Source organism: Anoplopoma fimbria, chromosome 8 (genome assembly GCF_027596085.1).
Source record: "Anoplopoma fimbria isolate UVic2021 breed Golden Eagle Sablefish chromosome 8, Afim_UVic_2022, whole genome shotgun sequence".
In the NCBI taxonomy this organism is placed as follows: Eukaryota; Metazoa; Chordata; class Actinopteri; order Perciformes; family Anoplopomatidae; genus Anoplopoma; species Anoplopoma fimbria.
The window spans coordinates 14,958,183-14,972,894 of record NC_072456.1 but is presented as its reverse complement, the minus strand read 5'-3'; the positions used below and the strand labels follow the sequence as shown (position 1 = coordinate 14,972,894).

Here is a 14,712-nt window from a genome sequence, read left to right as displayed (position 1 = left end):
GTGGGTTATTGAAACACAGTACACTCTGATTACAACACAGCTGTCAGTATTTCACTACTGTATTGATGGATACCTTGATCACATATATAAAAAAAAACAAAATCATTATCAGGCCGCTGTTAAGACAAATGCGCACAAATCATAGCAATTGAAAATCTTTTTTTTTCTGACCAGCCACCAGGAACAACAAAGGCAGTGTATTATTTGCCACATGACACAGCAAACACATTACCCACCCACCCACTCACGCAATCTGGCCTACACCAGTCAGCCCATGGTCTACCCTTCCATGAAACAAAGCAGATAGAGAGGAGGAAATAACACTTAATAAGGAAGTATGTGACGCAATAAGGGGGTGTAGAGACAGCGTAGGCAATAACAGGCTTTTCTGTGATGATTCATCAGTGAGAGGGATGGCTATATAATTGGACAAAGTGGGGTACTACGCATCCAGGACTCACGAAAGCCCCATCAACCAAATTTGTTTGAGGTCATTTGAACCGTGCACAATACCATGACATTGAGGCCCCTGTTTTGTAGTGAAGACACTGTGTGTCAGTGAGATGTGAAAGTGATGTGACATTCACATTCAGCGCAGTAGGCTGTGACTGCTGAATAAAAAACGAATATCCCAGAGTCAACCACCCCAAAACAAAACAAATAAGACAATAGAATAAAAGAAATCGTTTATTTGTCACTGCAGATGCTTTTTGTCCTATGAGACCACACGTTTAAATAATATTAACACTCTGAGTCATGCAGCTTGAATTATTCACCCTTGATGTAGTCAATATTTGTAAATGACACACCATCTGTTCAGAGCCAATCAGCTGATAGTCACATAAGTAGGGCGTATTTAAAATGTTCTTTTGCAAACAGTAAAATGATCATTGCAGCTTTTATTTAATGGCTCTTGATCTCTTTTGTACTTCTCTGTACTACATAACCAATTGCACAGCAAGGATGCTTTGGCAGGCTGTTGCTAGTATGAATCTGGCTTTTTGCATCTTAATATAAAGATCAGTTTTACTTACATTCATCCCTATAATTTAGACTTTTGTCTTTCAGTTAAATTTGCAAAGAAAGAGAAAGTTAGATGTCCTTTGCGTAGAGGACTATCTATTGCAAAATAATGTTTTGTCAGTGAGATCCTTATTATCAGCTGCTGGTGTAAACACTGACCTTGGTAGGCTGGCAACACCGTAGCCTAGAAAACGAGGCTATGACGCACAGACAGCTGCAGCCATGAACGTTACAGCACAGGTGTGTAGAAATGCTTATGAAGCGATTAAAAAAATAGTGCATCGCAGGCTGTACCCTTATTGTACAATGTACATTTGTATATTTTTGTCTTAATATTAACACCATATACCTATCAAATAAAATGTTCTATTTACAAAAAAATCCCAATAAATGTCAGTATAAAACATTGTAAATGTCTGAGAGGTATCAGCAATTTTGCGTCTCAAACCTCTTTCGGTACATTCTATTCATCCTGAAAGAATCTTCATTCAAAGTCAATTGCAATGGAATCACAATACCGGAGACACGTTCCTAGCTGGCATTTTAAAATGTGACTTTTGTGGAAATTCCAGATCTGATGGATAAATATATTTTTGTGTCCTGGCATGACTGCGTCATTGTACTGCACATGAGTAACACAACACATGGGACAAAGTGTGACAAATAAAGGCCAACAGACCATCATAGCAGAACAGAATTTGATTTTGGTCATCGTGGATTTTGCATGTCTGTTTGTTGATCCACTATTCAAAAGAAACAGAATGTTATTAAAACATCCTTTTGTCATTGTACGCTCAAGCTTAGGGTCGGCTGATGAGTGGAAATCCTTTTACTGAGCTATTTAAGTCATTTATCTGTTTTAATCCATCTGTCTCAGATTCCACTTATAGAGGAAATGCGTGTCTCATCATACATTATACAGTACATAAGCACTATTAAAATTATTTTTTGCTTGTAAATAAGACATTTTGTTCCAAGTCAAGATACTCCATTGGTTCTAGGAGTTTTTGATATAGATATCTTGTGTTATTCATTATTATTTACGGGCTTTCCTGTCATGTGTACACACATTTTTGTATAGTAAGGTTGTAAACTGATGCTTAAAAACCTTGCCAGTGTAAGAAGCATCAAATACCTAAGTGAATGAAACATCTGTTTAGCGGCTGTAACTGTCATGTTTCATATCTGTGGTCTGTCAGTGGGGTCAAAAAGGTCAGTGCATCTCCAAGGATTCACCCCAGCAACAGCCAGTTTCATTCAATGAGGCCAGCGAAGGGGGAAGCACCTTACTCCCAATCCAATGATATCATCTTACCCCTAACACTGGCACATTGTCTTTGGCCTTTTACAAGCGGCCCATTTTGTAAATCATTTTTCAGATATGCTGGGCAGTTTCACACTTCAGAGGGATGTTCCCATATTCAGGGTATGTATGTCTCGTGCCCAGACTGATATGGGGGATTAGAGTTGTAACCGTGTCATTCGATGAACAAACCTTTACCTGATGTGTTTTGTTTGTGTTCTCTATGCGTGAGCTGCCAGAAACTCAGGTGTAACACATACAATCCTCATCTCAAAGGGTGTTGGGTTTCTACCCAGCAGGGTCTGGCTGGCCTCTTCCAGCTACTGTTACCAAGCTACTCTCATCATTAATTCATCTGGGCTCTTCACCCCAAAGCTCTGGGTGATATGGTTGGGCGGTTGGTCGGCTAAGCAGAGGGAAAGACAGAGTTTTTCTCTTTGCCAGAGCAGTGCAGCAACAGGGCTCCCAGAGGAGGACCATACCAAAGCTGGGGCCCGATGCAGAACGGGGAGGCTATGAGCCCGCAGGACTCCAGGGCAGCAGGGGCAGAGGCTGTTGAGGATCAGAAGGCCCAGAACCAGAGCCAGAATCATCAGGGTTATGTGGAGCCCACAGCACCTCCGCTTCCTCCTCCTCCTTCACCACCACCGCCAGGGCCACCAGAATACACGAGGCCTAGGCTCATTTTCCACACCCAGCTCGCTCATGGGAGTCCCACAGGCCGCATTCATGGATTCACCAACGTCAAGGAGCTGTATGCCAAGATCGCGGAGGTGTTCAACATTTCCCCCTCAGAGGTATATAAAAAAAAAACCCAGCTTTGCATGTAAACATGAAAAGGCTAATTTGAGGTTTCCAGTTCTGTTAGACACGATTGAGATTTAAAAAATGGTGTTATTCCTTTCTTGCATTTCTGGTCGGTGAAGAGGCTCCAAATAGGTATTAGGTTTCCATTCTAGGCTATTTTCCATGATGCACCGTTGAAGATCATTTGACCCCACTACTGTCTGCCAGACTTTGCTCTCGTCCGAGCCTTGACCAGGATCAATGATGGAAACAAATAACCAGATAATAATGTGGTCAATAAACAAAACCAGGTGATAAATTGCTTTGAAAGTTATTAAAACAACGAAACATTGTAAAGGTGAATAGTGCTCACCTACTTTGATCCAAAGATCCTGAATATTTCAAGCTCTTTTTACTTATTACAGACAATTACTGTACCTAACACAAAGGTTTTCTTTTAAAATGTTGTGTCACCCAAGCCCAATCCAAGATAAACCCTGGTGGCATCACAAGGATGATTTCTCAGACTTGACAAGCGCCTTCTGAGCCACTTAAGAAATTACAAAACAGCTGTTTTTTATAGTCTAGTACTCCACATGACACTGACCTTTGTGAATAAAAATGGAGTTCCCATTTAGAATACTCGACGACGGAACATTACACTAAATATCTAATTACTGCATCAAGTGTAGCTGTAACAAGTAACTGGACTGTTTCTTAAACAGTGTTTAAGAGACATCAAAAAGTACATTTCAGGTAAATTGAATTTCCAAAATGGTTTTAAATTATGGAACTAAACAGTTAATTCGTAGCACCTTAGGGGTTTGCAGTCAGGTTACAGCAGGAAGCTGGTCAAAAGGCCAGAATCCTTGAGAAGAAGTCTAGTCACTAAACCTTTAGTCGGTCTAGGCCGGCGAAACCACACTGCAGCCTGATACTGCTCTCAAGGCCACAGGCTCACACGGATAAGATGTCACAGACAGACTTATCCTGGCTGTGCTTAGTGTTTGGATTTCATACAGGCAATTTAAATGCATTTATTCAGACCAGATGGAAGTAGGTGCAACAGTAGTATGATCAGAGTGTGTAGGAGGAAATTGATAGATGAGGAAAGACTAGAATAGGGCTTTAATTAGGCAACCGATTTTCTGTTTCGTGCATGTGCACGTTTTGCCTATAGAAATTGGTTTACCGAATTAAACTGTGGTTGTTTGTGCAGTTCGATATTATACTGCGTGGATACACTTTAAAAAAAGGTTTAACCTGTTAAATAAGAATAACAGTAACCTTTTTCTGCTCTGCATAGAATTCCATTATGGTAACAGAGCAATAAATATTCAACATTGGCCTTATCTTACACTTATCAGTAGCGTTATGAAGGCCATCCATGAAGGCTGTAGATGAAGTGATATAGACTGATGTACATTTCCTAGGAGCTTACCTTGATGATCTAATCAGGCAACCAGATGTTGGCCTGTTTTCTTGTGTTACATAAGATTCAATTCCTAAATGCTTAATATTAATTACAGGATGAAAGTGTCAACTCATGTAACCCAGGCTTTCACACCACATTAAACCACATTAAAGTACAAATACACACCTCAATGATCAATTTTATTTATCTTTTTATAATATTTTCACTGTAAACATCTTGCTGACAATCTTACCTAGAGTGACTTTAGATGAGTGGACAGAAGAATAATTTGATTTTGTTAGAGCTGTTTCCTCACAGCAAGGGGATCCTGTGTATCTGCCCGCTTTGTGCAGACTGCCTGGAATTTGTATGCACTAACTCTTGTCCAATTGAATTAGACATATATAAAAGAAGACTAACACATTTACAGGAATTAAGAGTAAGCCTGTGGTATCTTGGCGGCCTGTCCAGGGTAAACTCTGCTAAGTGTGTCTTGGGATAATCTCCATTCGTCCTGAAAGAAGAAGCAGTTTAGATAACGGTCGGATAGATACTAATAGTTAACACTGTAAGGGTTAGAGCCTTACATTGTAACAAATGATCATTAATAGTAAAAAATAATATTTCAAAGATTGAAGCTATTAAGTTTTTGTCACTTTTTCAAAAACAGTTTATATCTAATGCAAAACACTAGAATGATTTATTAAAACACACCTTTTCTTGTCTTGTATACTTTGTTGTTCAAGTCATTAATAAGTCTTTAACCAATAATTGAAGTGTTTTGTCAGTCAAATAAGTGTTTAGCTGCATGTATATCTACAAGACCTTGAACTGGAGTCCCAATTCAAGATACCAGACTTTCTATGGGAAATATCAGGCAATTAGTTGGTGATAAGCAGTTCCCTTGACCTCCTGTGGACTGAACAGCATAAAGTTACAGTAAAGCTGGATGCCAAACAAGACCTTGGACTGCAGTCAGACTCTCCCACTTGCCAAGAGAACTACTATGAGCGATATCTAACAGGAACCGCTCAAGAAAAGATAACAGTTCACTCAGGTTATCTTGTATTTCCGTTATGGATTATGAAGTCAAACTTGAACTTTAACCTTAGATTTCAGCAAACCACATAAAATGTGAAAACAGAAAATCACTTTCAACAACAAAGACCGTTATAGTTCTAAACTATAAATAATCTATAAAAAGCATAGAGATGGTGTCAGAGTCAGATGTTCAATCCAACTATATCGGGTGTGCTAATGCTTTTCTTTAACACACATTTGCTTCAATACATTGATAATATTAGATGGTGTACTCCTGAGATCTAGTAACATTTGATGACTTCTATTTTTAGAAAATAAAAGGTCTTCATCTTAAGTGTTTATTACTATCAGCTCCTTATCATTTTCAATCAATGATTAATCCACAAACCTTTGAAAACAACCCACATTTAAGCACTTAACCCCTTCAACAAACAAAAACATGTTTAACCAAATAGCCTGTATGCTGTGACTGACTTAAACATTAATCTTGAGCTATACAAAGGCTTTTAATGAATTGTCACATTCATGACTCTTATCAAAATGGCCACAACTGCAAAATCTAATGTTTGGCTCTAATGCCCTCTGCTGGATGGTCTCTATACAGCACAGCTACAGAAATTCTGAAGGGCTGTTTTTTTTGCAACCTTATAAGCTGGTTTATAAAAAGTAAATTAAAGTTTAAATAAATTGTTTATTTTTCTTACCTTTAGATCCTATTCTGCACCCTCAACTCTCATAAGGTGGACATGCAGAAGCTGCTGGGGGGGCAGATAGGATTGGAAGACTTCATCTTCGCTCACGTCAGAGGGGAGACCAAGGAGGTGGAGGTGACAAAGACAGAAGACGCACTGGGCCTCACTATCACAGACAACGGAGCTGGATATGCTTTCATCAAGGTGATCAAGTGGCAGAGCTAATCAGGCTGAGCCTTGTTCTCTCAATTTGTAGAAGGCTCCAAACTGAGAATCTCATGTGAAATATTACAATTTGTTTCTTTCAGAGGATCAAGGAAGGCAGCACCATAGACCAGCTGAAGAAAGTATGTGTTGGTGACCACATTGAGGCCATCAATGACCAGAGTATTGTTGGCTGTCGACACTACGAGGTGGCTAAGATGCTAAAAGAGCAACCTAGAGGCATTCCCTTCACTCTCCGCCTGGTGGGGCCGAAGAAGGCCTTTGGTGAGTAAAAATTGTTTCTCGATGACTGGGCCTCACTGTCATGTGCAGAACAGATGGAGATCAGGAATTCAAAACATACACTTCTAAATCAGTCAGGGATGTTTTTGTTGAAAGCAAACATATTATAATTTACAGTTGTGGTTCACCTTGTAGTACATTTCTGCTTTGCAGGTTACTCTGATAAACAAACAAAATGATCTTGAGTAATACACTGCTGTTCCTATACCTTGTAAGCCTACATGTATTGATGTTACCACATTAGTTGACATCAGGTCTGTGTACCGATACCATTAATAGGCTACTTAAGTACTAAAAAATGTCAGTATTCATTCCCTGTAATTCCTGGACCTTCTAATCACTCGCATTCCATGGTATAAATGGTTAAATGATAGGATGAAACCAGCAGGGCTGAGCTATTGAGAACCAAGGAAACTATAGTGACAGCATTCAAATTTTGAATGGGATCTAGACTTTTGGTGCCACTAACCCATCATATCTGTTTTGTTTCAGATAGTACATTGACCTTGTTATTGTGTTAATGGTCTCCAAACAGATCATCAAACCTCTGCTGGTCCAAATTAGCTACAACAAGGTACATGACCAAATGGGGCAGGTCCGACCCATTGTCGCTGACCAGACAACAATTCTAAACAGATCAATGTATTTATGACTCTGTTTATAACTGTCTGGACTCAATGACCTGTCAGAGTTAGGTAAATACCGTTGAGCTAAACCAGGACTTGACCGTATGCTGACATGCTTTCAGCAAGACTCTGTGATTTACATTCATACTAGTCATCTAGCCTTTATTATGAGCTAGCACACACATAAGTCATGACAACAACAGGCTGTGACATTTGCTTTTAATCACCAAAACCGCAGCTCCTTTTCTGTTTCTTTTACACCTTCACAAGGATTTAAGTTATGGTTTTATCTCCAAATTAATGTAGCTTTGGACGGCTCAACAGAGGTATTGCTGGCTAACGTCAGCAAAACAAAGTGCAAATGCGTACTTCGTTCATTGATTAACAAAGTGACGTAAACAATTCCAGTGAGTGGTAAAGGTCCAGATTTTCGATTTGTCGATTAGTGCCACCTCCTGACAATAATAGAAGCATTATAAAGAGAACGTAGCACCACATACTGTTAATGCCCTTCACTGCACCATGACTTATTGACCCTTCCTTCCTTCCTTCCTGATAACAAGGAAGTGAATACATCAGGGGAAAATAAACATATCTGTTTCTCCTATTATATCTATCTTAAGCTATCAGCATACGCTGGAAGTTGTGTTGGACGTGATTCACTAAACAGCTTCCCCCCGGGTAACATTTTTTTATGGTAGGACTGGCCAAGCACCAACAGCTTATTCCCAGGAGAACCCACCCTGTTGTCCACAGTTTACCCCAGTGGTTGATGGATTTCATCATTCCCTGGTAGTTTTCCATATCTCATCAGCCAAACATGAAGAGCAGACAAGTACATTCGAGAGATTCCTGGCTACCTGCCAATTAGCCTGGAAATGTTGTTAAACTATGCAACTACAATTGATTGACCAGTATTAAGGCAGTGGCTTTTAAGCCTCAGCCTATAATGGTGTGTGTGACAGAAGATAAAGTGGTTCTGCAGGGAAAAATATGGCTCAGTGGATTGATTTAGATAATCAAGTCAAAAAACGTTGTAATCCAAGTAAAGAACATAAACTAAATAAACCTCTTTGATGGTCAGTAAATTCGGCTGTTGTTACCAGACTGAGTCTGAAATGTTGCAGAGAAATGAAGTACTTAGGTAAAAGTTAAAAACAAAATGCAGTGCACTGGAAAATAACTTCTGTAAATTCACTTACTTAAATACGCTCAATCATTCTCAATCATGTCTAGACAGACACATTTTTAAAAGCTTTAGGGATTTTTCATTACATCGCAACCACAGGAGAAATCGAGCCTCTTCAAAAAGTAGATACTGCACAGCAATATATTTCAATCTTTTAAATTTCTTTTAGTTTACAATTCATCTCCAGGCATAAGACATGCAGAGCAGAAATGGAGCAAACCTTTTGAGGGAATACAGAAACAACCTCCGGGAAGCACCATCCACAGACAGAAACACACACACTTTGTACATCTTAGAGGACTTTTTTTGGCACCATGCCTTCATTTTACCCTAATCCTGAAACTAAAAAACACCACAGAAACATACATAAGATAAACATGTCTCCCTTAACCTTAAAGGTTCTCTATACAATGTCTAGAGCATTAATATAGCATCAACAAATATAGTACAGGAGCATGCACACATGTTTATTCTACTACTGTACTTGTGAGAACATTGTAAGGAATTAGATACGTTCCCTGGAGGCTTACCCTGGCCTTATCCATAACCCCTACATTCATAACCATAACATTCAACCCATCTTTAACCCCTGAATAAAGTCCCATAAAGAAGATCCTATGAGGACTGATTTGTTGTGCACAGATGGGAAGGGAGTCCCCACAATGTAACATCCATCCATCCATTTTCCGTAACCTGCTTATCCAGTTAAGGGTTGCGGGGGTGCTGGAGCCGATCTCAGCTGTCAATGGGCGAAGGCAGGGTACACCCTGGACAGGTCGCCAGTCTGTTGCAGGGCAGACATATAGAGACAAACAACCATTCACACTCACATCCACACCTACGGGCAATTTAGAGTCTTCAATGCACCTAAGCTGCATGTCTTTGGACTGTGGGAGGAAGCCGGAGAACCCAGAGAAAACCCACGCTGACACGGGGAGAACATGCAAACTCCACACAGAAGGTTGTCCAGCCCGGGAATTGAACCCGGGCCCCTCTTGCTGTGAGGCGACAGTGCTAACCACTACACCACCGTGCAGCCACAATGTAACAGTGTGAACAATGTCTAGTTTAGTGTGATGAATCCACTAACACAGAGACTTAGAATGCACAGTGCCTCACTTTTTCATACACTTTGCAGTAACACAGAAGACAGTGCCAAGGAAGCTGTAGAGATTTTATCCAAGTGTACATGCTGTACTTTCTCCGTTGCTAGAGAGCCTGAGAAACACTTTCATATACAATTCAGCCAGGAATAAAAAAGATACATAAATTGGACTTGGTTTTTAGTAAAACCTTGGCTTGGTTCTTTTCTCTGACTTTTGCTGTATTGTTTGTGTTTAAATCTTAAATTACACGGAGAATAGATTAGATTATGATAGATTATGATTTGAGTTTGAGAAGTTTATTTAATCATTTTAAGTAAAATATGTGGTGACATCAGCCAATATCACTGAGCAAGTTTTTGTTCACTTTGAACCTATGACCTTGTGATGATAGAAGAAGTACACGGTAGTAAGCGCTGAGAACCACCCAGAAACACTTACATTTCAAAAGATATTCTCTTTAATTTGATTAATGGTTAGCATCATGTTTCTGTGTGTGTGGCAAGACATGATTGGAATGAGGACCAGAGCGCCAAAATCTACCGAGGGCAAGATGGTGAACGGGAGGGAGACACTACGTCTGCGCTCCAAGGGTGCTGCTACAGTTCAGGAAGTGGTGAGTTTCACACGCTTTGCCGGACAATGACTGCTTGACTTCCTGATGTACTCGGTCAGTGACATGAACTCACACAGACGAACACACGCAGACCTATTAAAGATGATTTTTAGTCTTACAACTGATTAGATCATTTTTTATCATTTTTTGATTTTTTTCATTTGCTGAGTGGCACCAAAAGCCTAGATTCCCATGTGGGAGACTAAAGAACTGAAATGACCTGACCTGAACTGAACACCCCCAGTGGACTCTGGTTACACATAAACAAGCACGTACACACACAGCCACACAATATCCGTTATTTCTCATTGGACAATGTCTCTCTCACTTTCGATATAAGTCATCTCTGTAAACAAAGTAATTCTCACTTCCTATATTTCAATGCAGGATGTCTCACATAACACTTAACTAAGATGTGAATACACAAACCATATCACTTGGAGAAAATTTGAAGGGTGAAAAGGTTCGCTGGATTTATAAGAAACGACATAGAGTTCACTTGACAAGCAGTGAACACCTACCAGCAATACTCAACTTTATCTGTAACGTTGATATATTTCTATAACATAAATATTGGTGATACACAATCGCCCAAGATGTTATTGGCTCTCGCATCTTTTGGAATGAGAAGGTTATGCTGTTTGTATCACCATATTAAGAGCGTGAAGACCACACATTATTCAACAACACCTCTGTATTTTCCTATTCGCTCTGCCAGCAGAATGAGTTTGAAGAACAGGCCACCAAGAGAGTTGATGATCTGCTGGAAAGCTACATGGGCATCAGAGATCTGGAGCTGGGTAAGATCACCCACATAAATCTTGGGTCCTTAAAATAGACATGACCTTGGAGTCCATGCTTGGACATCACAAACATAGCCCACAGTAAACCCAGCTGACTCCTGGATCTAATAGACTGATAAACTGCCTCACTCACTCTTTCACATGCAGAGATAGGCCAGCCCACTTCAGATCTGGGTCGGATTGAAGAAAAATTCCTCCTCAGGATTTATACTCAATATTATTATTATATTCCTTTATTGATCCCACAAATGAGCGTCTGAAGCACTCCGTCCTGCTCTTTGGCAGAATCAGCCAATGGCTGAAAGAGCTGCTGTAAGCTTTAGGTAAGCAAATAATCCACAAATAATTCATAATGATGCAGTGTACCTCAAAGGAGCTGTTATGTGTGTGTGCACAATATTTAATACTTTAGGTGAACTTATTTTCCCTTGACCCTTTTAACCTTTGAGTTCCTGCATTTTGTCTGAGTCTTCAGTATTCAGTGCTTCGTGGTGGAGGAAGCTTTAATGACAGTTATTTGAAAAAAATATTTGAACTTAGAGCAGTTTTTTTTCCCAGTACTGTCATCTGCAACCTCACTGTCTACCTGTGGATGAAGTTTTCTCAGTGGAGATGTCATGCATATAATTTCATGCTCAATCAAGCAAGTTTCACTTGCTATGGAAGAATGTAAAAGGAGTTTACAATCTTCAGAAAAAGCTGACTTCTCTCAATAACAATTGTGTAAGCAGACATAAAAAGCAATAAGCAGCAACATTTTCAGGCCATTTTCTTTCATAAACTGAATATCACAATAAATCGAAAAATGTAAACCCATCATAGTGTATTGTGTTGTCAGCAGACATTAGAGGGGCTTCTCTCTGCTGAAGGTCCTTGGAAGATTGGGGAATTTGAGTGGGACACATATTTAACATTGCCAGTGATAGCTGTTTGCCCTTTCCCATAGTCCCATAGTCCCCCAAGGCCAATGGCCTGATTTCTGAATGGATGGTTGGCTGTTTAGACAGCATTTAAAACATGGTTCATGATTTGTTAACCTGCTCTTCTCTCTTTTTTATGTTTAGATTTGATCCCAAAAAATATAAGAAATATTGGGTTATTTACAAAATAATGGTGAGAAATAGACAGTTTGTTTAGAGAGACAAGGTTGCTAACAATAAGATAAGATAAGATAAGATAATCCTTTATTAGTCCTGCAGCGGGGAAATTTGCAGGCTTACAGCAGCATAGGGTAAAGTGCACACAAGAGATATAGAAATATAAATACAAATTAAATAAAAAACAAGTATTATAAATAAGCAATAAAAAACTGTAGAAAATCAACAATAACTGAAATATTATATTTACAGACAGAAAAAACTATTATAGCTATAATTGCACAGTGTATTGTATTGCACGTGTCGTAACAAATGTCTGATGTTGACCTATATTGCAACAATATTCTGCTTTATATAATGTATCACTGGTAGATCCAAGCCATCCTTTTACCCAGATATCTTGAGGCACATAGAAATCTGGCTAGTATACAAACACTTTTTGAAGTCCTGGGCAAAACATGAACATACTGAGATAGTATTAAAACATGAATGTGTACATATTTAAATAGTCTGACAGTGCATACATATTGGGGATTACATTTAATTTAGCCTCCTGATTAAAATCAAAAACATCAAAATACACAGTTCATAGGAGATTTTAAATGTATTTCCTGCACTTGAAGTGGCGGGCAGTGCACATTTATGTTATGTTTGGTGGTTCATAAATTGAGATGATTGTGATTGCTCGCAAATCCTTTGTAAATCATATGATTAATTGAGCAATTTTATGTTGTAAAAAACTATTATAGGACATCTAAATGAGTATTAGGTGTATTGTTTTGGATTTGGCTGCCGAGAAAGAAAACTTGCTATAGTCAAAACTGGATTAATGAAAATCTGTCCCATCCCTTCTTTTCTGCAGCAACCACCATCGTGGAAGCCGGCAAAGACAAGAAGAACCCTGATGACTTTGCAGAGGCCTTGGACTCAGTTTTGGGAGATTTTGCTTTCCCTGATGTGTTTTTGTTTGATGTATGGGGGGCTATTGGAGACGTCAAGAATGGAAAAATGTAGACATTTACTATAACAGCGCGAGAGGGAGAGGGAGAGAGAGAGAAAGAGAAAGATAGAGAGAGAAAGCTCTGTTCTCTAGTACATCCAACTGGGAAAACAAGAATGCGTAGAAGCTTTTCATTTTTAATGACTTCCTTTAAAACTATGACAGGGACCGCAACTATTTCAACCAATTCCTTTTGAATTGTCAAATTACAATAATTTGCACAAATGCTGATCATCACTCTTTCCCCTGAATGTTGAAAACTCTTTACAATAAACACAGACAATTGCCGTGTAGTTTTTAAACAGATTTGTTCTGAAATCAAAGATTGAAATGAACCATTACGGTGTAGGCAATTAGCTGTTGATCGTGTTTAGGAAAAACAGTGACAGTGAAGTTAGCTGGTTCACAAAAATACAGGCTTATTCCCATTTGGATCAAAGATAAGAGTCTACAAATGTTTTTAAGAGCTCCATCCCTTCTCATACGTATAGAACATTATGCAAAGGATATGATAACAATGTGGTAGGAAACACAAATGCAAAAACAGTGGACAATCAGCCAGCCATCTAGGAATCAAGGAAGTTAGATAAGCTACACTGAACTTTTTTCCTTTGATGAAGACCCACTGGGCAAACGGGAAAGAAACAAGGGGACATTTTTGGGTCATCCCAAAATCTGAATGTATTCGTCTACTTCTCTATCATCAATACACTTTACAAGCTAGAGATCTACATACATGATCTATAACTTATAATATGTTTGCAAATAGGTTGTCATTGTATTTATTTAAAATCGATCTACTATTTGAAATAACCAAGTGGCCCTTGTGCAATAAATAGCAGTTTAAATATTCTCAGACCTCTGAGTAAGCATCTGAACTTAAAAAAATGTTAAGACATTAGTCACAACTGTGAAATGAACATCAGGGGACAAGCTCCAGCTGAATTCCCACAATAAAAAACAAAAAACAAAAAAACTGGTTAGCTTATGAGTTCCCTGCAGCAATTTTGCCAGAAAAATATGAAGGTCTTCTTGCCCACTAATATTAAAATAACATTGTATCACATATTCACAAATACGTCCCCCTTTTGCCATACATTCACAGAGTTAGTTTCAAGGAAATATATGTAAATATGTATCTCACCGGCTTGTTTCAGTCTTTATACTTCAGGATCACTTAGTTTTAATGTGCTTCTCTCTCTGTCTGTGTCTGCACTGGGGAGTATTTACTGTGGAAAGAAGGAAGCATCAAACTACATGTTAGAGTTTGACAGTTAAATGTTTTCTTGCTCACAAAACAATGTGAACAAGTTATAGGTCATTATGTGACTACATGTAAGTAAGTAAACACTGGAATACATTACACACACTGGCTACATTACATTACATTACAGTCATTTAGCAGACGCTTTTATCCAAAGCGACTTACAGTCAGTAGTATATTACATATCATTCACCCATTCACACACTGATGACAGGCTACCATGCAAGGTGCCACCATCAGACTCTAAC

At 38.9% G+C, this 14,712-nt stretch overlaps 1 protein-coding gene across 1 annotated transcript; it reads left to right on the top strand.

The window, feature by feature from the left end:
- Positions 1-2,823: 2,823 nt before the first annotated feature.
- On the top strand, positions 2,824-13,439 carry gipc3 (GIPC PDZ domain containing family, member 3). Its single transcript, XM_054602421.1, has 6 exons — positions 2,824-3,123; positions 6,278-6,463; positions 6,568-6,748; positions 10,191-10,300; positions 11,019-11,100; positions 13,063-13,439. The coding sequence occupies exons 1-6, from the start codon at positions 2,824-2,826 to the stop codon at positions 13,212-13,214; spliced, it is 1,011 nt and encodes a 336-aa protein (XP_054458396.1). The 3' UTR covers positions 13,215-13,439.
- The last annotated feature ends 1,273 nt before the right edge of the window (positions 13,440-14,712 follow it).

What these genes read in the sequence shown, in the direction of transcription:
- gipc3 (XM_054602421.1), top strand. Translation starts at nt 2,824, where the DNA reads ATGCAGAACGGGGAGGCTATGAGCCCGCAGGACTCCAGGGCAGCAGGG. An exon ending in TCAACATTTCCCCCTCAGAG is followed by an intron (nt 3,124 to 6,277) that starts GTATATAAAAAA and finishes TCTTACCTTTAG; the next exon opens with ATCCTATTCTGCACCCTCAA. An exon ending in CATCAGAGATCTGGAGCTGG is followed by an intron (nt 11,101 to 13,062) that starts GTAAGATCACCC and finishes TCTTTTCTGCAG; the next exon opens with CAACCACCATCGTGGAAGCC.